The sequence below is a fragment of the Numenius arquata genome, chromosome 3, assembly GCF_964106895.1.
Source record: "Numenius arquata chromosome 3, bNumArq3.hap1.1, whole genome shotgun sequence".
NCBI classification, from domain to species: domain Eukaryota; kingdom Metazoa; phylum Chordata; class Aves; order Charadriiformes; family Scolopacidae; genus Numenius; species Numenius arquata.
This window is the reverse complement of record NC_133578.1, coordinates 7757973-7781772: the sequence shown is the minus strand read 5'-3', so window position 1 is coordinate 7781772 and position 23800 is coordinate 7757973. Positions and strand designations below refer to the sequence as shown.

The following is a 23800-nucleotide window of genomic DNA, read 5'->3' as shown; positions in this document are numbered from 1 at the left end:
GCAAACGCAGTGAAACGCTACAGTGAGTTGCAAACCTGCTGCAAAATCGGGGGTTGATTATTTTATTGTTTTTCCCTCTCTTTTTTGAGGGTCCTCTTCATATTCTCAGCTTTTATTTGTAAGCTTGTGGCACTAGGCAGTACTAAATGGGAAAGCAAAAGGCTCTCTACAATACCAGAAATGGAATAACTGTGTACTTAATATCAGCCAACTGGAGATACAAGTATGAAATAACTCATTTTCCATTGTGTAGTACAATGACCAATTTAGATTAAATGTTTTTCTTGTTTCAGTTGTGGGAAAAGTTCTAGAAATTACTGAGCTGCCAGAAGGCATAACTCGCATGGAAGCAGAAAAACTATTTGGAGAACTTTTAAAAGTTGGTGCCAAGATTCGGTGGCTACGGGATTCGCAGTGTCTACAAACACAGCAGCAGCAGCAGCACCATCGTCGTTACTGTGGCAGCGGAGACGGTAGCGTGAACACTGAGCCATCCAAACCCAGTGACTTGGCTTCCACTTACACGGTTCTAGCTACGTTCCCTACAATGTCAGCTGCTCAGAATGCATTGAAGAAACAAAGTAGTACCTCAGTGAACAAGTTCAGGCTGAGAACAAGCAAGAAGCACTATGACTTTCACGTTCTGGAAAGGGCTAGTTCTCAGTAGCAGTTACATCAGTGGACACTCAGCCTTTACTACTTCCATGTCCTCCTCTCCTTGATTGGCTCGATGTTATGGGGTTTCTGTTCTCTTCATAGAGACTCCTGGGATGTTTTGTCATATGACATTAGCCATTGAAGAATAAATAACCCAGTGATCCAGCAAGATGAAGGGAAAAAAAAAAAAAAAATACAGATTTAATCCCAGACAATAGCAAGGAATCATCTTTGAGACAGGCAGCTTTCTACAAGGAATGCTGTTGAAATGCCCCCTACTTTTATAGTAGTTTTGTTTTATATTTTTGAATTCTTGTATCAGATCCAAAGTTCTATTGTACAGCAAACGTTCATAAAAATCCATATGCAGATTTGTATTTTATAATCCCTTTTCACAGCCAGCACACAGCTGTCCATTCCAAGGCAGGAACCTGAGGATTGGTGGAGGGGAAAAGAGAACCATTTTCAAGGAATCACACTTATTTTCTAGCAAACTACCCCAAATCTTAAAGTTAACCTGTTCTTTGTCCCTTGTGTTTTTTCTTTTTTTTTTTTTTTTTTTTTGTTAAGGAAAAAAAAACCCGGTATGTAATTTTAGTAACTAACTCCTTAGATGGTTGTTTTCATTTGAGATTCATTCCAGCAATGCCAAAAGAAATTACAAGTAGGTTGTACCCTTGAAGGATTCACTTCTGATCCAACAAGTTTAATAGTTATTTAAAGGGGAATATGAATAGGTTACAAAGAATGTTCACAGAATCACATTTTAATATTTCTTCTTTTTAGCAAAAATGTGAAGAAAACTAAAATGTATCTTCACAAGTGACAAAATGTTTGCACTTTAATTGTGTTCCCACCAGTATGGATCTCTTTCTCTTCCTTTTCACGCTAAGATAATTGTGTTTGATAAGTGCTGGAAACCTTTTTAATGGTTTAAGTTTTCATCATTTGCAGATGCTCACTGGACATTAAAGATTCATTGCACATAAATGAAACTTTTTTCAATTTGTGTAATTTGCAAGGCTGTACAATGTGTGCTGATGCAAGCCTTTTTCAGTTCAAGAAAATAAATGTTTACAAACACAAACTTTTTCAGTGCACTTGTTTAAACTTCTAGGAGTCTTCTGAAGCCTGGATGAACCCGTATTAATGGTTTGGATCCCTTCAAATGTGAGAAAAAAAATAACACAAATACTAGAACTTCTCAAAGAACCACTATTGCTGTTCCTCTTCTTGAAGAGGAACTTGCTTCTGCAAAATGCTGTAGCAACAGGTATTTATGTGACTAAAGGTAAACTTAACACTCAGATGCTCCCCTAAAACAGATGTTCAGCTTCAAGCCCCAGCCAAAAGACAAACCTGCTTATCCCTGTCTGCTTTTCTGAAGGGATGGTGGTACTTGGCATTTGAGTTCTTTTGCTACTACATGAATGAGGGGATGTATTTCTTCCTCTTCAGGTTGGATTCCTGTAGTTTACTGCACCCGAGATGGCAAGAACCCCAGTTTATGCACAGAGATAACATGACTAACACACGAGTTTCATCACTGCCTCTTGCCAATTTCCAGTGCTAAATTAAGATTATGGTTTTAATCCTGTAAAAGTAGTTAAAAGATCAGAGGTCTGTAATGACAGGTGTCACAACCCAGAGAGGCAGCTGCCTCCTGTGACTAACACATTCCAGGACAAGAATTCTCATAGGTGTAGAAGACTAGTCAGCTGAGAGCTTCCATCTATTCTGAACGGCCTAAGAACTAAATCTAAATCAAACCAAACCATTTCCGAAGTTTGCTGCGTGACTTGCTTCATTTAATAAACTTTCCCCATAATAACCAAAGAGAAGAAAATATAATGAGAGAGGTAAGCATGGAGAACACGCAATCCAAACAAAAAGAGGGGAGGGACACCCTGATTAGGAACAAGGCCCAGCAAATACTTAATGAAGTAAATTGTAAATTTGAGTGCAAATTGCCCTAGAAGAAACAACTGGAACGTTCAATAAGCCAGTTGTATTCAAATCCTGAATCTGATACTTGACTACAATTACTACATCTAACCGAGACCATTGGTACCTTCCTGGCTTTTACACTTCTGCCCCTTTTGGTTCCTTCAAACACACGAGACAGGGACTGTGTACAAAGCCCAGGAACTAGATTTGTTCCATAGATTTGGATCGTGTTCTAGAAAGCAAATAAATGCACTTTATGGCATGAAGTAGACCTTGTATGTAAAACTAGCATTCTCAACAAATCATCTAGTGCTCTAGTGTATTTCAGTGTCCTATCATTTAACAGTAAAGCTATTTTAAAGCAAACAGTGGCAAAAGGAATTAACTGGGGATTTAAATTGTATTTCAGTAATTTAATACATTTCATTTGCTTAGGAATGTGTCATAACTTTTACAGCTGAGGAAAAAGCACTGGAAGAATAACCAGAAAAGCCAAACAAATTTGGCTATCACTACTCCACCAAAGGCTGCTACTTCTTGGTTTTAATTTTTAATTAATACAGTTATATTACTGTGTAGAATGCATCCATGAATTGTGAACAGATTTGATGTTATCCGTGATTTTACAGTTAAAATGATAATTCGAAATTAAGAAAACAGATCTAAGCTCCGTGCTCTGGGAACACTCAAACCCACATGGACTTGAGGTTGGATTTGGGTAGATGGTAACAGCACACATGAGAATCTACTCACAACCTCCACACGGCCACCAAACTACAGCCTCGCAGGCCTCATTATTTCAGTAAGACTGCATTGGTATAACGTGAAATATTGGTAACGGGCATCTTGCATCTTACCTGAGACCCCTCCCTGAGCAAATTTAACCTATTATAATCTGAGATCCTTTTCTTTCACTTACAGTTAGAAAATGACATAAAAAGAAAAATAGCACAACATCTACAAAGACTGTAGTGCTTAGGTGTTTCTCCCTGCAACCATCCTACTGGCCTTCTGGAGAACACGCGTTGTGTTTCAAGACCCAGGTGGTATAGGACAGTGGCACACAGATGGGAGTTCAGTTTTGCAAAAGCACGAGTAGAACTCTTTAGTTTGATAAATCAAATAAGGTGTTTTGACACGCAACACGCCTTTCACAGTATGACCCCTTTTCTGTCTTGCCCTATTCAAATACTTTTTGTATCTAGGGATGCAAGCGACTTCTCCCTCTCAAGGTGGAATAGTTATATTCTTGTGCTATGACACTCGTGTGTGCCTTAAAACTTCACATTTGACACATTGTTGTGTTGTTTTGAGTTAATCTTGTACTAACTTGTTTGGATGTCTGAAAGGGAGTCATGATTAAAATTGCTACTACCTACTTTTGTAAATATCTATTTTAGCCCCATGACATATTTTTTCCCTAGAAAATTGGTACTGGCTGTAATTTCTTGTATTTAGCCCTGAGAATGTATTTAGCCCTGAGAACTTAAAAGAACCACTTTTAAGTTACAGGTCATGAAAAGCTATGGTAGCTGGAATTTTTATGTATTTCCAGCTGAGAAAGGACTTACTTCAATCCCTTCAGTGTTTCTACAGCTCAGTTTTAACAAAGGTTGATGCGCTGCTCCTATTCGCATTTTAAATGGTTTGGGTTTGTTTGGGTATTTTTGGCTATTGATGTCAGCAAGTGTAAACTTAAAGTGCACAATGTCAATGGGACTTCATTTCGGAAGCCGTATTTCTTGGGTGTAGACCAGAACCCTTAAAAGGGCCTAATTTCCAAAATATTCTGAAAATTAATAAGATAAGGCCCTTTAAGTTCTCTTATTCTGGAACCTGAGAGCAAGTCACTATTCACAGGTCCTTATTAGCCAGGTTTATTTTTTATCCTGCTTGTAAATAGACATTTTGTGATGTTTGTTTGTTCTTTGTCAACATTTGTCAGGTTGAAAGTGGCTCTTGCTTAAGAGATGATGAAGAATCATTAAATTTTGGTCCAGGGCACAAACACTTTAGCGTTTGCTCCTTTTTTTTTTCATTTTTCAGTCTTGCTGGTAAAGCACAGGAGCCTAGTCATTCTATGGGATGCATGCAACTGCAGTGAACCCTTTCTGCACTTCTGAAGAGAAACTTGAATGTCAGATAAGACTAGTGCTGTAAACCAAAGAGCTATATAGGAAAATCGGTATGTTGCCGATAGTTGTACGCTTTAACAAGTGATATAAATTACAAAAATAAACTGTGCTGCTGTGGATAATGCTTAAAAGTGAGGTTTATTCTTAATTCAGTTCCCATGCCCCAGTTAACTGAGAATCTGAATTAGAAAAAGGACTGATGATAACACACGGTGCTGACAGTAGTGAAATTTTTCAGACGCAGGTGCAGCAAAGGTAGATGGTATCCAGGAGCTGGCTGCAACACGGACTAACTTCAGCCCTACGTGATCAGTTACACCTGAGGTTCCGAAGCTCTTAACTTTAAAAAAAGGGGAAAAAAAGCAGCAATATCGCACATCATACTTGAATTACAGAGGACCCTGGTTTCAACTTCAGAGGGGAGACGCTGGCATTCTGCTTCTTTCCAGTATCTTAATTTTTGCACTAGTTGGAGGCTTAACTAGGGAGATTGGTACGCAGCACATCCTTGCCCTTCTTGTGTTTTCCAAATTAGTTACTCTCAGAAACAGCATTATTAAGTGTGCTATGAAGGTCTATCACATTGTTTTATACATACTAGGAAATACACCACAGCTTGTCTCCATGCTTACTCAAATTCATTGCCTTTTTACTTGTCTTAAACTGATACTTTGATTTGTTAATGGACCATGGATTAGTGTGAAGCAACACTGCAATTAAAAAAAGTAATTCACTAATAAAAATATTTTCCTTTTAAATCCAAGTAGACCTGTGCTGTTTTAGGGGGGGGAAAATTAATCTCTTAAAATGTAAATGACTGGTTTGCATCATTTCCCATACCAATTGCTGAATTTGCTTTTGTGTATTCATTTTAACAAACTAGCTGACATTTCCACCAGAGTAATAGATATAATATATACACACACACAAAATTTACCTAAGTCAGCCAGGGCCTTGGTAGCACACCAAGGAACTGAATTCTGGGTAATGCTTCAGCTACCATATTATTTATTCTTATTTCACAATAAAATCTTCTACTTAGTAGGTACCCCTGCCTTTTCCTAGGCCTACAAATTGAAGACTTCTGCTGTTTTCCAGCGACACCTGCTCTAGGAGCTCTCAGCTCAATTACAGCAGCAGAGGCACATGCAACAGCAGCAACTCTGACCCTACAGTTAAGAGAATTATACTTTTAAAATTGTAATTACTTGAGAATGTAATATGAATAGTTCCTGATGACGTAAAAGATTGTACACCCTCACAAAAGTTACCTATCCAGTCATTAGTAAGCCTTTCCAGTTCTATGGTTAAACAAAATTTCTTCCTTGCTTGAAGTGTAGAAATTCTTGAAAATCGTATTTGCAAAGTAATTTCCAAAAAAATGTGGTGTTCAACACTTCATTCACCCTTCTCATGCAACTTGGCTTCCAACTTAGGGTTTCAACTGAGTGCAATAAATGCAAACTACAGCCGTTGGGAGTGCCACAAAAATTAGTGCAACACCTCCAGGTTCTTCATAGAGCTGATTATACTGATACACATTACAACCAAACCTCTTCTATGTGCACTTGCATAACAGAGATGTCTTTTTGTTCATCTCCAAAAAATTATAGTTTAATTTTATACCATCCAGCCTTTGGCATTGTTCTTAAATCTATTTTGTACCATCAAGAAAGAAAATACAAAAAAATAGTACCATCTCAGCAGCAAACCTAATGTTCTGACGGTTATTTCTTAAAGAAACTTGGAGAACCATAATATGTGTATGCAAAGCTTACCCATCGAGCAGGATTACTGTGACACCTTTTCCCCATGCTGCATCTTGGAAGAGAGAAAACATTTTTCTATAGTAACATTTATTTGCTTCTTTTGACAATCACTTTGTAGGTTTTTTAGTTGTCATTATCCAGCGATTTTTCTAATTAAACTCCAGGTAACATAGTACAACAGTGAAAAGCTTCCCAGGCTGAGAGACACTGTATTTTTTGGCCTTCCAATGTTTGACAGTGCCTGCCTCAGCAATATTTACCAAGAATACATAGCCACAGTCCTAACTGTGTTTCAGAAAAACTTAAGTGCAGCATTTTTTCCAAAACATTATCATCAGAGGACTTGAAGGAAACTGTCCTGTCCTCGTTACTGTGAAATGTCCATCAAAGAAACTGTCTGCCATTGCTGTCTGCACCCCAGCTAAGGCTGTGCTGTAAACACCGTGCTGCTCCTTTGACAGTCCCTCACACAGCCTGTCTCACCGGGGAGCATGAAGGATGTCCTGGCCTTACCTCCTGCCACTCACAGAGGGTCTGTGCATGTCACACTGTCTACTTTTAATATATCCAGCACAGACTTCTGCCAAACAGGTACCTCCTCCATCATTTTCCTCCTCTGTCGCACCCTTGCCTTTCCCAGGGTAGATACACAGGCCAGGGTTAACTGCGCCCATCCTCTCCTCGCAGGCCCTCACCGCTAGGCCCTTTCTCCCCGCAGCTGCCCCCCGGGCCTGCCTCAGCCATAACGGGGCGGTGGGGCCCAGGCGCCGCCCTGGAAACACTCCAGGCGCCAAGATGGCGCCCGCCTGAGGCGAACCCTCCGCCTCCCTGCGCGTGGCCGAGGGGCGGGCGCGCGCGGCGCGCGTTGGCCAATCCGAAGGCGCCGAGGGGCGGTGGGCGGGCGGCGCACGCGCGGGACGCGCCGTTGGGAGGGGGCGGTGGCGGCGCAAGCGCCTGGCGGCGGCTGGCAGCGGCCGGGGCCGGCGGCATCATGATGTGGTTCGGCGGCTCCATCCCGGCCGCCATCGCCGCCGCCAAGCAACGGAGCTCCGTCTTCGTCGTGTTCGTGTCAGGTACGGCCCGGGACAGGGCGGGAGGTGGGCGTGGAGGGGAGGGGTGTGTGTGTACCGGGCGTCGGGGCCTGCTCGCTCGCTCGCCCCCGCACTGAGGGGAGCCGCCGCTGAGGCAGGCCTCTGGGGGGCCAGGCCGCCCCTCAGGCTGATCGGGACGTCCGCGGGCTGCGGCGGCGGCCGGAGCGGAGCGCAGTTGCCGGCCCTGTGGGTTGCTTCCCCCCGCCGGGGAGGGCCCGGCCTGCCCGCGGCCCTGTCAGCCGGCGCCGCGCCTTCCCTGGCCCCCGGGCGGAGCTCGCCGCAGGCTCCGCAGCGCCTCGGCCAGCTGTTGGTTCCCCGCCTCCCCCTCCCGCCGTGCCGGGATTTCTGCTGTGTCAGTCCCGGTCCCTGCCGGGCCGTGCGGGGCTGCAGGGGCTCCCAGCCCCTGGCCGTGCCTTGGCTGTGCCGTGTGGCCTCACGCACTGCTTCGGGGCGGCGAAATTAGCTATTTCCATGTTTCGCTTTGCCCTTCGTTACATCCTCGTGTAAGCCTGCATTCAGGCTTACTGCTGTCACTTTCTTACCTGTTTGTGTACAGTGTCCTTTTTCTTTCGAGTTCCCTATATTGTTTGTTCTGTAACTGAATGGTAATGGAACAAACCTATAGAAACTTGCTTTGTGCGTTGCCTTTCTGTCTGGAAGTATATAGACATATTTATAGACAGTATATAGACTTTAACTTTTTGTGGTCTTATGCGTGTGTGTGTTGTTTCTTTTGTTTTTACTATTGCCTTAAGTGCTTGTGGCTTGAAGCTTTTTCAGGTGCCTCAAGGAAAAACGAGTGCGCTAAACGTGCGACGAGCATTGTTCCCTTAAGAATTATTGAACCATGGGATTCGCTTAGCTTCGAGAAGTTCACTCCCAAAGGGGATGTGATCAGAAAAGTGCAGTTAAGTTCCTTTGTTGACACAGCTCTCCTTATTCTTGAAGAACAGCATTTTTCTACTGGATATTGAGCATACGGCTAGAAATCGAGATCTTCTCAGCCCACAACATGCTGTGTTGGTGTTGGAGGAAAGGATGGGGTAGTGTATGCAGGCTTTAAGGCAGCATTTTAAAGCCCATGAATGGCCGTGGCAGGTGGGTGCTGCGATGAGAAAACCTTTAACCATTGGAATTTTTAATTTTTTTCTTTATAAACATACTTTAGTGTGTTTACCTACAGTGCCTGCCTGATAGCTCTCTGCTTTCATGGTGGATAATAAGATGATCATAGTGTGTTGTATAAAACTAAATGGAAAGCCAGGTGGCAAACAAGAAGAAACTTCCTGACATGGGTGTTTTGCAACACTTGACATCTTCACTTGTGAAACGTCATGTGCTGTGACTTGTGTAAAGGCTGATCTTCCCCCTAACTGCCTACTCAGGGTTAAAAGTTCTCTACTGAATTTTTTGGATGTTTCAAATGCTCTGTGTTGGGTTTATGTGGCAAGGCTTTGGTAGCAGGGGTGCTAGAGGGGTGACTTGTGTGAGAAGCTGCTAGAAGCTTCCCCTGTGTCCGATAGAGCCAATGCCAGCCGGCTTCAAGACAGATGTGGCTGGCTGGAGCAGGTTTGCTGGCAGGACTTGTGACCCTGTGGGAGACCCATGCTGGAGCAGTCTGTTCCTGAAGGACTGCAGCCCATGGAAGGACCCGTGCTGGAGCAGTTTGTGAAGAACTGCAGCCCATGGGAAGGCCTCACATTGGAGAGGTTCGTGGAGGACTGTCTCCCGTGGGAGGGACCCCATGCTGGAGCAGGGGCAGAATGTGAGGAGTCCTCCCTCTGAGGAGGAAGGAGCGGCAAAGTCAACGTGTGATGAAGTGACCACCACCCCCATTCCCTGTCCCCTGGTGCCGCTCAGGGGACGGAGGTAGAGAAATTGGGAATAAAGTTAAACTCAGGAAGAAGGGAGGGGTGGGGGGAAGGTGTTTTAAGATTTTGTTTTCTTTCTTGTGATACTACTCTGATTTTTGATTAGCAATAAATTAAATAGATTTTCCCCAAGTTGAGTCTGTCTTGCCCATGATGGTACTTGGTGAGTGATCTCCCTGTCCTTATCTCGACCCACAAGACTTTTGTGATATTTTCTCTCCCCTGTCCACTTGAGGAGGGGGAGTGATAGAGGGGCTTTGGTGGGCACCTAGCATCCAGCCAAAGTTAACCCACCACAAAGATATTTTTTTTTAATAATTCAATATTTATGAGCATTTTGAACTTTTATATATATATATATCTATCAGGGGTTGAGAAGTGCATGTTGTAACTTATTTCCAGTATTTTTTGTGAAACTGAAATTATACACAAAAGTGGCCTTTTCTCTTAGATTTTAATGTTGACTTGATGGATGTAGGAATATGTAGATATACGTAGTGGAGATAAATTTATGATTGCAGGACTGTCACCTAGTTTTGATGTTGTAGTACGCTGTAAGGATTTGGTTTTGTTTTGTTTTCTTTGTTCTTATGAGTCCTGAAAAAGGGAGAGGGTTGCTTTGGGTGGCCATACCTCCAAAATGAAAGAGTTGGAGAGTTCTGCTGCATTCCAGTCTACCCTAGGGACAGTGGGATCAGGGCAGCTGACCTGTGGTGGAGCAGATCGCATTGCGAAGCAGTTCTGTTACGCCTGCTGGGAAAGGGGATCGGGAAGCCCAAGAACATACTTTCTCAGCATGTGTGGAAGCAGGTGTGTTTGAAGGATGCCAAGTGCTGAAAGAATAGCCTGTTTCTATGCTAGCAGTGATTGGGTTTGTTGTTTGGGTAGATCCGTGTTTAAAACCGCACTGTTGGTGGTGATGGTGGCTTTGAGTCTTCACACTTCGCGCTTGCCCATAGGCACCGGAGACAAGCATTTGAAAACAGCTTTCTGAGCAGGAAAATGTGTTTTCAGAAAGGTTCGGTGTTTCTGTTTTGTTTTGTACACTTTGTCCAATAATGTATATGGGGACAAAAAATAAATAAAGGAAAAAAAACTAGTGTGAGAAACGGAAAATATAAATTAACTGTAATTTTAGGGTGGCCACTGTGGAGGATGGCTATTAGATGCAGCCTTGACAAAAATTACTGAATTCTAGTAGGTCCATCTCTGGTTTCTGCTACCATCTGTCTGTCCCTCTCTTCCTCTTCACTGCACTTCTCTAAACAAATGCTAGAAAATGAAGAACTGGATTATCTTCTTCCTGATTCTAGAATATTTTCTGGTCAAGCAAGAAATAATGTGGGTATTTATCTTAACACTGAGGTGGTGTTTGTGACTGCAATTACATGTTGTTCAACAAGTTTTTTCTTTAACGTTTTTGTTTGCAGCTATAATCGTAACATTTTCTAGCTCAGTTTTTAAAACCTTCATGGCGTATTCTGGTGATGCAGTTGCATAAGCATACTAAAGATCCTGCTGAATCCAGGGGAAATAGTAGGAGGGATTGCTCCGTGCTCTCTAGGGACCATGAGGTGACGCTTACCTGCCTTACAAAACTGATTTCAGATATTAAGGTGAGATATTACATCAGAGGCTTCTGTACACGCAAAGCAAGGCAGTTGTGTGTGGGGACCAGATGAGTTACTTCGTGGCATCAAAAAATTGCTAGTTGGTTCTGCTGCTGCACAGGGAAGAAGTCCTAATTCCTAATACTGAAGCAGTTCCTGTGAATGTCTCTGGTATCTTGTTGGTAGCTATTCTGTAGATCGTTTTCTAGCATGCAGACTTAAAAAACTCCTCTCATTATTTGAGTTACTAATCTAAAGTTAATTGTTCATTTGATATGAAACCCCCTCAGATACCTCCTGTGTTCTGATTGAAGTTTTTAACCTTATTCTTTCCAGAAGTTAGATGTGTTCTGATCATGAAAGTACCAGACCACTTATAAGGAGTGATTTTCAGAAGTGAAAAAATGAAGGGAAAGAAAAAACTTGAAGCTAAACTGTTTGTGTGTCTTTTTAGTAACATTTGTAGAAACACTCCTTCCTTTGTTCATAACTTTATTTTTAGGTAATTTTTTTATAAAGCACTGATTTGCAATCAACAAGCCGTTTGTTAGTATTTTGCAGCCAAGCTGTATCAAAGCACTTTTCAAGTTAAATATGTGAAATGATGCAAAGGAGGAGGAGGTGAAGAGCTTCATGTCCTGGCTTTCTGACATTTCCAGAATGGGCAGTCCTTACTCTTACTGAGTAGTTATGAAATGTTGGACGTTAAGAAGTCAGCTGGGCTTATCTTTCTTCTTCTGAAAGGAAAACACTTTTCCTTGTGCTGAGGAATAGGAGAATTAAAGTCCTTTGACAACTTGTGATGGTTTTGAATACGTTCCTTGTACAGGAAATAAATCACTGCAGAAAAAGAGCCTCTTCTACTTATCTGAATCACTTGAGAAAGGATGGATGTGTTATCCCTATGTAGATATCTAAATTTACTTGACCAAATTTAAGAGATGAGTGTGTGTGACTGCGAATTGTGTGCAGGTCTTTCTGCTAAGTGAAATAAGGTGCCGCTTTTGTTTGAGAAACCTAAGAAATCTCAGGGTCGTGGGAACTAGAACTCCAAGGCAGTTGTGATCTCTCAGTGTTTAGCAGAATTCTGTTAAGTTCTGTTCAGCCTGATCTCTTGGCTCTTCTGATGCTTTTCCTGTGACCTGGCAGTTTTCATTTCAGGATATAATTACTACTACAGAACTGTAGTAAATGAACCTTAACCACCAAACGAGAAAGGGTTATCAAAACAAAAAGGTGTATGAGAATAAGCAACTGTTCTGTGGGTAGTCACAATATTAAACTGTGCTTCATGACAGAGCTTTATAAAATGTGAGTTATCAGCATTTTCATTTGTGGCTCCCGTCTCTCAGGGACTGTTCCGTGACCTGTTTGTGTCTTTCAGTGTTCTTTTTCTACAGCAGTTGTTTGTGTGGAAAAGTTAGTGTTAGGCAAGTATTTAGATATTTTTAGTAGCCTAATCGGATGAGCACACTTCTGAAAAAGTGTGTGGTGAAGCAGCTGCTGGTCTCTGAGCATTTGGAAACGGGGGAGGAGGAGGTCGAACCACCCTTGGCAGAACAGCTGCATCCACTGACCACAGTTGGAAGCACTGCGCTTAAAGGAAGCGCATTTATATTTCCTATATAAAATATCCTAAACACTTACTTGCTTATGTAGAATAATAGTAATAGCAATGAATACCTTCTTACTTGCTCCAATACTTTCAGAGAAAAATCGATATGTATGTTTGGAAAACACTTTTCCAAAGTCAGTATATTTTTGATACGTGTCTCTCTGAGAAGAATTGTGGCCAGACAGTCGTGGCCTTAAGACAGCAGTGCTTCACTAGGGGAGTCCACGTATAACTCCTGATCTCTAACAAGTGAAAAGTACTTCATGAAATGGCAACTGGGATGAAACAAACAAATGGTTTGTTGTTGTCACTGAATAATGGACTACTATACTTCTATACTTGTGACTCAAATTCTTCATCAAGAGTACAGTTGATTCCAAGCTGCTAGGAAGTAATACAGATTGAAGCTAAACAAGTGGTTTCAGGCCTATTTGCTTGTTGAGAGATGGTTATTATTCATTGGAATCTACTTATTAGCCCTCATGCTCGCTAAACCGGTGCTTTGGAAGATAAATGTATGATTGACGTGTTTCATCTGATTAAAATAACACTTCTGAATCTGTGGCCCCAGAGCACCTTTTCAGTTTCCCTTACTGAAGTAGCTCTTCTTCTGTTATTCTTGTTCCTCTGTGCTCCTCACTCCTTTTCCTCCCCTCCTACTGTTACTGTCATGTCAGGAACTGGAATATAAAATGAAGTTACAAATAATCCTGCAAATAACTGTTTCTTAGTTTGTGGTTTTTTTTACACCGTCAAACTGTGAAACCTTGTCTGCTGAATTGTGTATTTACAAGGAAGATACAGTTTTACGTATCAGCTGGTGCATCAATTGTAGTTAAATTTATAATGAGGGGTAAGCAGTGGATAGACTTGGCATATCAGCAGGTCAAGCTTAATGTCGGAGAGAAGCAATGGTTCCCTCTGTGCTGTGGGATCTCCTTGTGTGTTATGAGAGTACACTAAAGCAAAATACTAAAGCACAAGCATACACACTGTAACGTGAAAATGAGGTCTGTCAGTAGTTGTGCAACGAGATGATGCAATCAAGCCAATCTTCGGCCCTGACATCACCTTCAGTTCCTCTGTCTCTGTTCCATCTGTGTGGTCCAGTCCCGTCTGCTCCCTTGGACCAGCTCCCTGTGCAGCTGAATGACTGCAAAAGCTACACGCTTGCTGGCCTGGAAGGATTTTTGGTATATTAGGTTTTTGGCATGTTAGCAAGGCAAATCAGCTGGAGGGAATTGTCTCCAGATTATCCAAAAAAATGGTAAACTGACTTGAAAATAATCACGAGAGTGCCTTTCAAAGGTGATTTCAAGCAGTGGAAGCGAAGCTAAAATTGGAGCAGAGACAGTAATTTGTGGTGGGTTTAGCTTCACGCATGTGCTGTATCTTGCAGGTGAGGATGAACAATCTGCTGAGATGGCTGCAAGGTGGGAAGATGAGAAGGTGACTGAAGCTGCCTCAGATGGTTTTGTTGCTATTAAAATCGACACCAAAAGGTTTGATCCTATTCTAATTCTGTCTGTTGTACGATCTTTCATTGATGATGATGAGAGTAAAAGGCTTTTGAAGTCCCTGCCCTGTTTTGGAGGTAGTCTAAATGCAATGTTCCAGAGCGTAAGTGAATTCAGTATTCCTGAAGCCACTAGAGCCTGAGAAAATTCCAAATTTCAAAACTTACTGTTGTGTTCTGCGGAATATTCATTGCGTATTTCAAACTGTATTTCAGTACTAGTAAAAGAATGCTCGAGGCTGTCTTGTTTTCAACAGGAAGAGACACAAAAGCTGTGTAAAAAAGCTGGAATCAAAATGCAAGTACTCTGGAGGCAGTTCTTGATTTGCCAAGTTACGTAATAAATTTAAAAACTCTCATGAATTCAGAAAGATAAAAATCTGTACAGCCCCAGAGAAAATGTGTTTGTGTCTATTGTTACACTTACAATAGAGAAGCATTGAAGTTCTTGGGTAAATTACTCGACTATTTTTGTTACGTTTAAGCATTCCAGTCCATGTGCAGAAAGTGCATTGGCATTTCCCAAGATGGTATTATTTTGTAATGCTATATAGACATTTTATTAGACTTACTGTAGGATTTGCACTCAGTAGACTAGATGTCTTTTTCCTGAATTGCTTCTTAGCACTGTTTCCCTAAATCTTATGTAGTCAACTGTGATAACCAGGGATTGTCACCATGTCAACACTTACGCAAAATGTTAATGAGAAGATGCCGTGCAAATTTGCTTTTAGTGTTCTCTCAAGTATTTAAATAGTTTTGTGTGTGGTAGTAGGACGGTTATTTTTATGATGAAAGACTTAATCTGAAGTTGTTGCGAAGTGATTGCTCCTCCTAAAATGAATCTTTTCTTTTAAACAGTGAAGCATGCCTGCAGTTTTCTCAAATTTGTATCCTTTGAGATCAGTTTAGATGCTACATTACGATCACAGATAATTGCTCTTTACAAGTTAATACTGTTCTTAAGATAAATATTTACAAGCAAGATTATTAAAAATACTTCTTATGGCACAAAAATAAGCAATAAAGTGTGTAGTTAAAAGATACCATCTATGTATTCAATTTACTGTCAGTTCTTAGAGAAAGTGAACAAGTTGGTTTTTTTAAATGTTAATCCTATGTAGTTCTCTAAACAGAAAATTATCCAAAGCTTTATAAACAAACAAAATAACCCATTGGTATTACTAATCAGTATTAGAAAGCAAACAAACAATGCTTTAAATTATTAGCTGGAGTTCAGAGTTAGAGGAGGAATTGGGTTAGAGTAGTGGCCTGGGTTCTGTCAGATACACAGGTATGAAGTAAGGTAAACATCTGCCTACCTTGGGTAGGTTGCTGCATATAGCTCAGGGATTCTCTGTGATGCCGAGAAAAGGAATCCAGTACCTTTGATTTTCTTGATGCTGTAAAGAATTCATTATTGTCTACGTAGCATGTTGTCTCACACTAAAACAAAATCTTTCTGGCCAAAGCATAATCGGTTGTTGGATATGTGTGTGTTGGAGAAAACTATTTTAGCTTAAACCATTTCAAAGTAAAGAAGAAATACTAATCAGTTGTATGTAATGTTTTCCAGCTTTTTTTTGTTAGCATCTTTTTTCTTCCTCCCTTGGCACTGACTACTGGTGACCAGGTGGAGACAGAATATTGGGCTAATATTGGAGGAAGGACTTCTGCTTTTCCTTTTAAAATTACTTTATAAACTTCTGTCATTTGTTGCCCTTAACTGTTGCTGTGCAGATCCTGTAGTGTGCGTTCCATCCAGTTTTTTTATAGGAGACAATGGAATCCCTTTGGAAGTTATTGCTGGCAGCGTTTCTGTCGAAGAGCTCGTTACCAGAATCCATAAAGTTAAACAGGTAACGTTTGCTACCAGGCTGGATCTCTCAGGTTGAGCTGGCTGTGCTTAAAGATGTCCCTGACCCTTAGCATGTGCCTTGGGGAAGTAAGAATTCCTGGTGTTGTATCCTTCCAACAACAAAATCCGCAAACTTAAATTCAGTACACAAATTGAAGAGGCCTGACAGCACAGCAAAGAAGTGCTATGGTATTTTCTTGTTGTTGTTGTTTCATAGATTGTTTTAGATCATCTGTGTAACACCTACAGTATTGGAGAAATATGGCAAGAACTCTAAACTGGAATGACATACTGATTACTTTTTCAGTTCATACGTGGTTTTGTAATGTGGATTTATATTTTGTTCCATAGCATAATTTTATAAATGTAGATAGTTTTATCACTTTCATTTAAAATTAAATTAAGACTAAAATTAGGAAATAATAGGAAATGTGTGATTGCATCGTACTTAACAATATGTGATAATTTTAGTTTTATATTTTAAATAGGACTCTGATTCTCCAAAAATAGTGTAGTCTTGAGCTGTGAACCTGTGGAAAATGCAGTCTCTTTTTTTTTTCCCCGCAATTTCTTAGATGCACACAGTAAAAGGGCAGCCTTTGGAAAACGGAAGTCAGCCATCTGCTCCCTGTCCCTCCTCTCGATCTGATGGTGCTCCAGAAAATACACAATCCAGAGCAGTAGAGTTTTGTGAGTCTCCTGAGTCTGTTGCGTCTGAGACAATAAGACCTTCTGCTAGTAGTGGTTAGTATTTTTACACAAATGCTAGCTAATTTGCTTTCAAAAGTTTTCCTTTTATTAAATTCTCATGATGGTACATAAAAAGCAATATATTGAGCGAATTTGTTGAGGAAAAACTTGGGTAACCCAGAATGCTGCTTGCAAGCCTAGAGGGAAGAATAACTTGTCATTCTGCTTAGTTTTAATGAGGGAGAAATCTATGGATTATAATAAAATAAAAATTGTTTCACTTTCTTGAAATAGGATTCAACTTAAAAAGCTTCTTTGAGTTAGTAACCTGAAACCAGATTGAGGGGGTGTGTCTAAATGGCAGAACCTCGTATCTCCATGAGATATCCCAGTTGCTGCAAATTATGGCTAACAATGAGCATAATATTTCTTTATGATAAGAAATATACCTTTTATTTTTCCCTTATGCATTACTTTCTTGTAAATCACTTGAAGGTGGAGCAAATTCAGGTCAAGCAAGCCAGGAAGCAACTAATTCTTCAGATGAGCAAGTGAGCGATGCTCAGCCTGTGAATGATCTTACGCTCAAAGTAGAAAGGTAAGTCTTCTTTTAGCAGACTTCCTCATGTGTTGTATTTGTTTCTCAGGAGGCAGCCTTGTCGGTTTGGGGGTTGGTTGGTTGGGTTTTTTCTGAACAGGCTTAATTACAGGATTTTTGGTCCTTCTTCTGTTATCATCTGGCAAACATTTCTGTGGTCTTATTTTTGTTGACATGTCTGACCGTGCTAGGGTTGATACGAAACCAGCTTTTAAATGAATGTCATTTTTCACATACTCTGAAAGAAAAGGGTAATCTGGAAAACTAAAAATGTTCTCCTTACTTTGAAGCAACTTGAATACAGAAAATATGTTTGCTGCAAACAAATTGAAGGACTTAAAACATTGAACTGAAAGCACTTGAAACTGGGGTAATAAAGCGCTAACCTAGATTTTGTACAGAGATGCCGTCTTATTTCTATTTCTTGTCTATTTGATGACTGTCTGTAGTTTAGGCATATTGAAAACACCAGAGGAGTCCTATTCTGAGACACTTGTGTTGATCAGGGAACAGTAATGAGGCCTATTGAGGAATGCTATTTCTAGTATTTTAAAGCACTGTGACCAGAAACATCTGGTTCAACACATGGTTCATTCATTAAATTGATTGTTTTTAAATGCAAGATTTTATGCTTAAACTTGTTTTTTAGCATCTGTAAGACTGATACTATTTGTAATATCTTAATATAAATACCAAAGTTCCTTTCTAAAATGTGCATTAATCTTAAAATTATGCCATATTTGCATATATCTACAGCATTTTTCAGTGGAAAAAAGAGGCAAAGCTCCATAGTAATTACCAAGTTCTTTTTTAAAAAGCAAACCAGCTACCATACAAACACAATTTTTTGGATTATCTGGCTTCTCATGTTGTTTGGTCATGCCTGCCCTTTCCTCAGCCTTAAAACATGTTGAATTTACTGTGGTTTTTTTGAGTCTATCCTTATTCTAAGGCACCTCTCTGGATAGATGAAACAGATGCATGTGCATCTATGTCAGTGCTATATATTATTTGCTTTCCATTTTAGGAAGCGATGTGCAGAATAAACCAGACGGCTTAAATAGCTAAAAAGAGATTGAGATTTAGTGTCTCTGTTACCACAGATCATAAATAGCATTTGCTTATTGTATGTCTTATAAGTTGGTTCAACACTAAGAACATCTAACATTCATTTACTCGAGTGGAAAAGGACAGAAGGAATATGTTAGGATTCCATGAAAAGTTGGAAACTAGGTGATGAGTCACCACCTCATCTCTTCATGGATGGTACATCCGCATGTGGATGAATCATTGCTGTTACACTGGGTATTAACACTGTCTTACAATTCGTGTTCATTATCATGTGTTCCAGTCTTCTGTGTTTGCAAGTGCTTCACGGGAATTAAAAAATGTTAGTAACAGATACTGCAATTTAAAGACTTTTCACTTTATTCTTAAATTTAGAATAACAAAAAAGCTTGAAGAAAGACGAGAAGAGAAAAGGAAAGAAGAAGAACAGGTAACACAGAAATGTAAAACTACATGCAATTTTTTTATACTCTGATTTGTATAAACGCTTAATTCCTTTTTAAATAAATGTGCTTCAGTCTTGTCTTACTCTTGTCCAAGGCAATTTTGTGGTCCAATTTTTATGTCTCTGTTCTTTATTCAGAAAGAAATTAAGAAAGAAATTGAAAGGAGAAAAACCGGTAAAGAAATGTTGGAGTACAAAAGACGACAGGAAGAAGAGTTGACAAAACGTATGTTAGAGGAAAGGAACAGAGAAAAGGCAGAAGAGAAGGCTGCTAGAGAGCGTATAAGGCAACAGATTGCAATGGTAAAGTTTTTCGTTTTGGAAGATAGGTTGCTGCTTCTCTCTCTCACAAGGGCCAGCGGTGTACTAAAAGGATACGCTTTCTCATGCAGTGAAACTTTGAAGGATTGTCCATTTTTCTGTTTGGAATCCTCTGGCCTTGTGTTGTAACAATTTATGTGTTTGGGGTTTATGTAGTATTTCCCATGGATAAAATTCTGCTTTCGTATTCATGATGATCTTTTCTATCTGAACAAACGTACCAACTTTCCTGCCATGTCGCTTGAGACCAGTGGAGAATTATCATTTATACATAAAAATAATTGCAATTTAAGCATAGATCTGGAACAGAAGCAAGGGGGGATATTTAATTGTGGAACATGCAGAAGAACACTGATCTCAAAATGGTGGTGAGGATTATTTTCTAAGTTTCTGTGTATGTATGTGTACATATAGAATATAAACAATTCGAAACAATTGAAATCCCTCCTGATTATTAGGTTTTGGCCTGGAACACTTAGAACTGTAGCCATGTAACTTGTCATAAGACTTTTTTTTCCCCTTTATGTTCCCTGGGGTGTTAAACTTGCATGGGAAGATCATCTGTTGACAACTGTTTGCATGAAGTGACTCATTGAAGTGTCATCTTGGCTCACGGCACGAGATTGTGGAGTTTGGCAGTGAATAATTCTTTGCAGCACTACTGTCTTTTCCCCTAGTTGAGCGCTGAGTACAGGTCATAGCTCTCTGTTTTAATGAACATTAACCTACGATTTACGGCAAAAATTAAGGTTTCTGTTTGGTCCTTTCACAGGATCGTGCTGAGAGAGCAGCTCGCTTTGCAAAATCGAAGGAAGAAGCAGAAGCTGCAAAAGCAGCAGCTCTTCAGGCCAAGCAGGCTGAAATAGAGGCCAGAAAAGAAGCATCTCAAAAGGAGCGAAGGTGAGTTCCTGTAGAGAAAGAAATACATATTTTTGTGTAGAGAGGTAAAGAAACCTCACATAAACTTTTTAAGATGTTTAATATACATTATAACCTATTAAATGATGCCATGTTGAACTGTTAAAATAGTGGCATAAAAAGTTGGGTTTCTTTTATATTACTTATTTTTAGCTTTTTACATGAATATTATGTTCTCTGATAGCTTTCATCCTTTTGACGTTTCTGATTATGAAACACTAACCACCTTTTATTTGTTATTTTAGTTAGATAAAAGCTTTTTCTGTCTAATCTTTGATTTAAATGCCAGGTAAAATGGGGCTGGGTGGGGAACTAGATAAGGTGAGAACGTGGTAGATAATAACTAGACAGAATGACTAGATAATGTCGTAATGCACGGGGGAGCACGGCGCCGACCCAGCTCTTTGGCTGTATGTGCAGTTGGCTTGGATTCAGCAAGGCTTGGTTGGGCTCATGCGCTGTCAGCGTCAGAGCCGTCTTCTGCTTGGCCCAACACCACTGTCCTGAGACCTTACGTGGAGTTATGGAGCCACGGTGACTCTAGTACTGCCCCTGACAGAGGGCAGGTACAGGCATAGCAGCCTCTTCCGCATTTCGATACTCCCAAGCTAAAGCCACAGGAGCATTTGTCTGTGACTGTTCATGTTCTGACTGACCCCAATTTGTGTCCTGCAGTGCAATAGCCAGGATTCAGTTCCGCCTCCCAGATGGATCTTCCTTTACTAACCAGTTCCCCTCTGAAGCACGGCTGGAAGAAGCAAGGCAGTTTGCTGCACAGGTAAATTGGCGTTCCCTTCTCTTAACCACGTAGTGATTACAACTGTGGCGTCACATAGTTGTTGATCATGGTGGAATTGTCATCAACTGCTTTCCTTTGTGTTTATTTGAAGGGGGTTTTGGCAGCAGCCTTTTCCAGTGCCACCAACTGTCTTTTGTATTACTGCAACATATCATTAGTTAAAGTAGTAGGATATGAAAAATCCTTCATTTCTCTATATGAAGACAATTAATAGTTTGATACAGAAGTCTTGAGTCAATATGGCAAGTTACACTCAACTGGCAAATCTGCAGTTGTTTGAAAGTGAACAGTTACAAACATGTTTTCTTTATATTTTCCCAGACGGTCGGTAATACTTATGGCAATTTTTCACTGGCGACAATGTTTCCCAGAAGGGAGTTTACCAAAGAAGATTATGGAAAGAAATTACTGGAGCTAGAGTTAGCACCCAGTGCTTCGGTGGTGTTGCTGCCGGTAGGTGTTGGTTTTCTGCTTGTTTCCTTCTCGTTTCCTTGCAAACAGCAGTACTGTACCTGGATATCTGCTGTCAGTCAGCCATGATAATATTTGGCTTGAATTTTGATCTTTTCTGAGTCTAAGACAGATGGCAAAATTACTTTAATTTTTGTCGGGAGTGATTTGGGGGAAGGCTTTTTCTGAAGCAGATAAATGGTGGCATAGATATTTGTCTGACGTGTAACCAAAGGAGTTCTCTTGTGTCTACTGAGCTGCTTCTAAATTATGGACGAAATACTCTGTCTACAAGAGCCCGACTTTCGTATCTGAGCGGTTTGCTTTCTGTGTTCATGCCCAGGCGGGAAGACCTGCTACTTCTGTTGTTCAGGCTTCAGGCAGTGACCTGTGGAAGTTCTTGGGCACAATACTTTATCCCCTCTTAGCGGTTTGGAGATTTATTAGCAACTTCCTGTTCACGAGTCCACCCCCCTCGCAGTCGACTGTGAGAACAGCTCATCAGCAAGACCATTCAAGTCCTTCAGCGTCCAGCAGCGCGGAGCAAAGCAGGTAATCAAAACTCCTAAGGCAGCTGTTTCTCAAACCGCTCCTGGAATTGTTTCTGTCATGTGGCGGGGAACCAAACTGTGTCTGGCTCTTAACTGCCACCTTCTCTTTGGGCTTTCTGGCCACCACCCTTCCATCTGGTCAGAAGGGACAAACCTGGTGGCTGGCAAACTGCATGGCAGCTCTGACTAGGATTTCTTAGTTTTTACATGTGTGATTAAGCAAAATCCTTATTGTTTGCTTCGATTTCCAGTTACAGAGTAGATAAAACATTGTCTTGCAGTCATTTATGAATAGGGAATTTGGCTGTAACTACAAACGTGGGCTTCACTTGAGCTGATATTGTTTGGAAGATAAACATTTTGAAAATTAGATGTCAAACTGTTGCGGGGGGGAGGGGGTTGTACAAGAAACTCAAGCAACTGAAGTCTGATTTTTGAGAGGTAAGGCTTTGTATTGCCTAGAGAAGGAGAGCTCTGCTGTACCAGGAGAGCCGCTAGGCCCCTTCAGGGGAAGCAGCAATGACAGGGGCTTCCCAGGGAAATGAGATTCTGTGGGTTTGTCCGGCTGCTAAATGACAAATTTTCAGCTGGGTGTTGCTTCCCAAGGAAACAAAAGGCTGAAGAAAACTATTAGTGGGGATAAGAGAAGGAAGGATGCATGATTTGCACTTATTGCATTTACTTCTCTTGTGTAATTATTGCTGGGGAAACTGTCAAACCTGACTGTTGTTTGTACCCTAGGCAAGCAGTCAGGAAACGAGTAGTGGAAAAGCGGGGGGAAGACTTCAAAAAAGAAGGCAAAATATATAGACTGAGGACTCAAGACGATGGAGAAGATGAAAACAATACTTGGAATGGAAATTCTACACAACAAATGTAGTTTCGAGTAACTGCAGTAATCACTGTCTGGCTTTTTTTTTTTTTTTTCCTTATTTGATCTAAGTCAACTAAAGCTTCTGGACAAGTGGGTCTTATTTTACACTGACTGAATTACTTAATTCTTTTCCTGCAGTGGAGTATGGAATAAAGTCACCGAAGTCAGAAAAATCAAGCGGGTGTAGCTGAGGCCTAGAAGCAAAGAGTTAAAAGAACTGAAAATCTCCATCAGCTTTCATAATCATTACCCTACTGCCATAGAAAGGCACTTTTTAATCTATAAATATTCTGCTATATAAATATAAGGGCCAGATATTAATATAAAGGTCACGGTAGGCAATGATTGATTAAAATGAGGGTTTCGGAAGCACTATAATTAGCAAATCAGGTAACTAATTTATGTTTAACTTTTTCTTGCTTCTGCAACTGCAAGCAAAACCTTGTAGTTTTTAATTCCCCAAGCACTCAATAAACTATTTTCCAGAAAACATAACTATCCTCTCCTGTAAAGTTCCTCTGAAGTACTTGTGTCCCAGGGAAGCAAGCACACAATGAAATTTGAAATAGAGCAGACAAGCTTTTTATTCCAGTTTAAGTGAGCTTACTCGGGCGTTGTTCTTATTAAACTCTCAAATAGTGTTTTGAGTCCAGGTGATGCAGGAAGAAAGAAGATGGGTCTCTATTACATAAAATGGGAATGTTGTTGGCAGGGGCTGCAGCACAGGAGCCGGGAAGCTTTTCTTTTTGGAGGTAGGGTCGCTTCACCTACTGTTAGAGGCCTGAATGTTACAGGTTCTGTGCTGCTTTGGATTCCTAGTTAAAGGAGATTTAATTAAGTATTGCACTCCGTTCAAATGTGAAGGCATAGTACTAGGGCCACTTAAAAGGAAAGCTGGGGGGACGATGACAATCTGTATAGTAGCTGCAATAGAACAGTACACATTCTCCTCGCCCACTGTGCACCCGTATAGACACTGACTTGTCTTAAAAGCACTAAGAAGCAGCAGAGCTGCCA

General features: G+C 40.7%; 2 protein-coding genes across 11 annotated transcripts in view; both read left to right on the top strand.

The window, feature by feature from the left end:
- Positions 1 to 1742, top strand: part of R3HDM1 (R3H domain containing 1) — an 87093-nt gene extending 85351 nt beyond the window's left edge. For 2 of the 8 annotated variants that reach the window (XM_074144769.1, XM_074144772.1), the window contains one exon: positions 294 to 1742. In XM_074144769.1, coding sequence (XP_074000870.1) covers positions 294 to 667 — 374 coding nt within the window. In that variant the 3' untranslated portion in view covers positions 668 to 1742. The remainder of the gene's footprint in view (positions 1 to 293) is intronic. The other 6 variants (XM_074144770.1, XM_074144773.1, XM_074144766.1 and 3 more) reach the window with 4 other exon arrangements.
- A 5704-nt stretch (positions 1743 to 7446) lies between these two features.
- On the top strand, positions 7447 to 23269 carry UBXN4 (UBX domain protein 4). 3 transcript variants are annotated; one of them, XM_074145023.1, is made up of 13 exons: positions 7447 to 7581; positions 14095 to 14197; positions 15073 to 15101; positions 15952 to 16070; positions 16645 to 16813; positions 17255 to 17357; positions 18801 to 18855; positions 19009 to 19173; positions 19964 to 20091; positions 20785 to 20887; positions 21230 to 21361; positions 21702 to 21910; positions 22651 to 23269. In XM_074145023.1, exons 1-13 carry the CDS (start codon positions 7500 to 7502, stop codon positions 22787 to 22789), a joined length of 1536 nt encoding a protein of 511 aa, XP_074001124.1. In that variant the 5' UTR covers positions 7447 to 7499; the 3' UTR covers positions 22790 to 23269. The 3 variants fall into 3 exon arrangements, with proteins under 3 accessions (XP_074001124.1, XP_074001125.1, XP_074001126.1); XM_074145024.1 differs by having other exon boundaries at positions 7458 to 7581; positions 16645 to 16810; XM_074145025.1 differs by lacking the exon at positions 15073 to 15101 and having other exon boundaries at positions 7461 to 7581.
- The last annotated feature ends 531 nt before the right edge of the window (positions 23270 to 23800 follow it).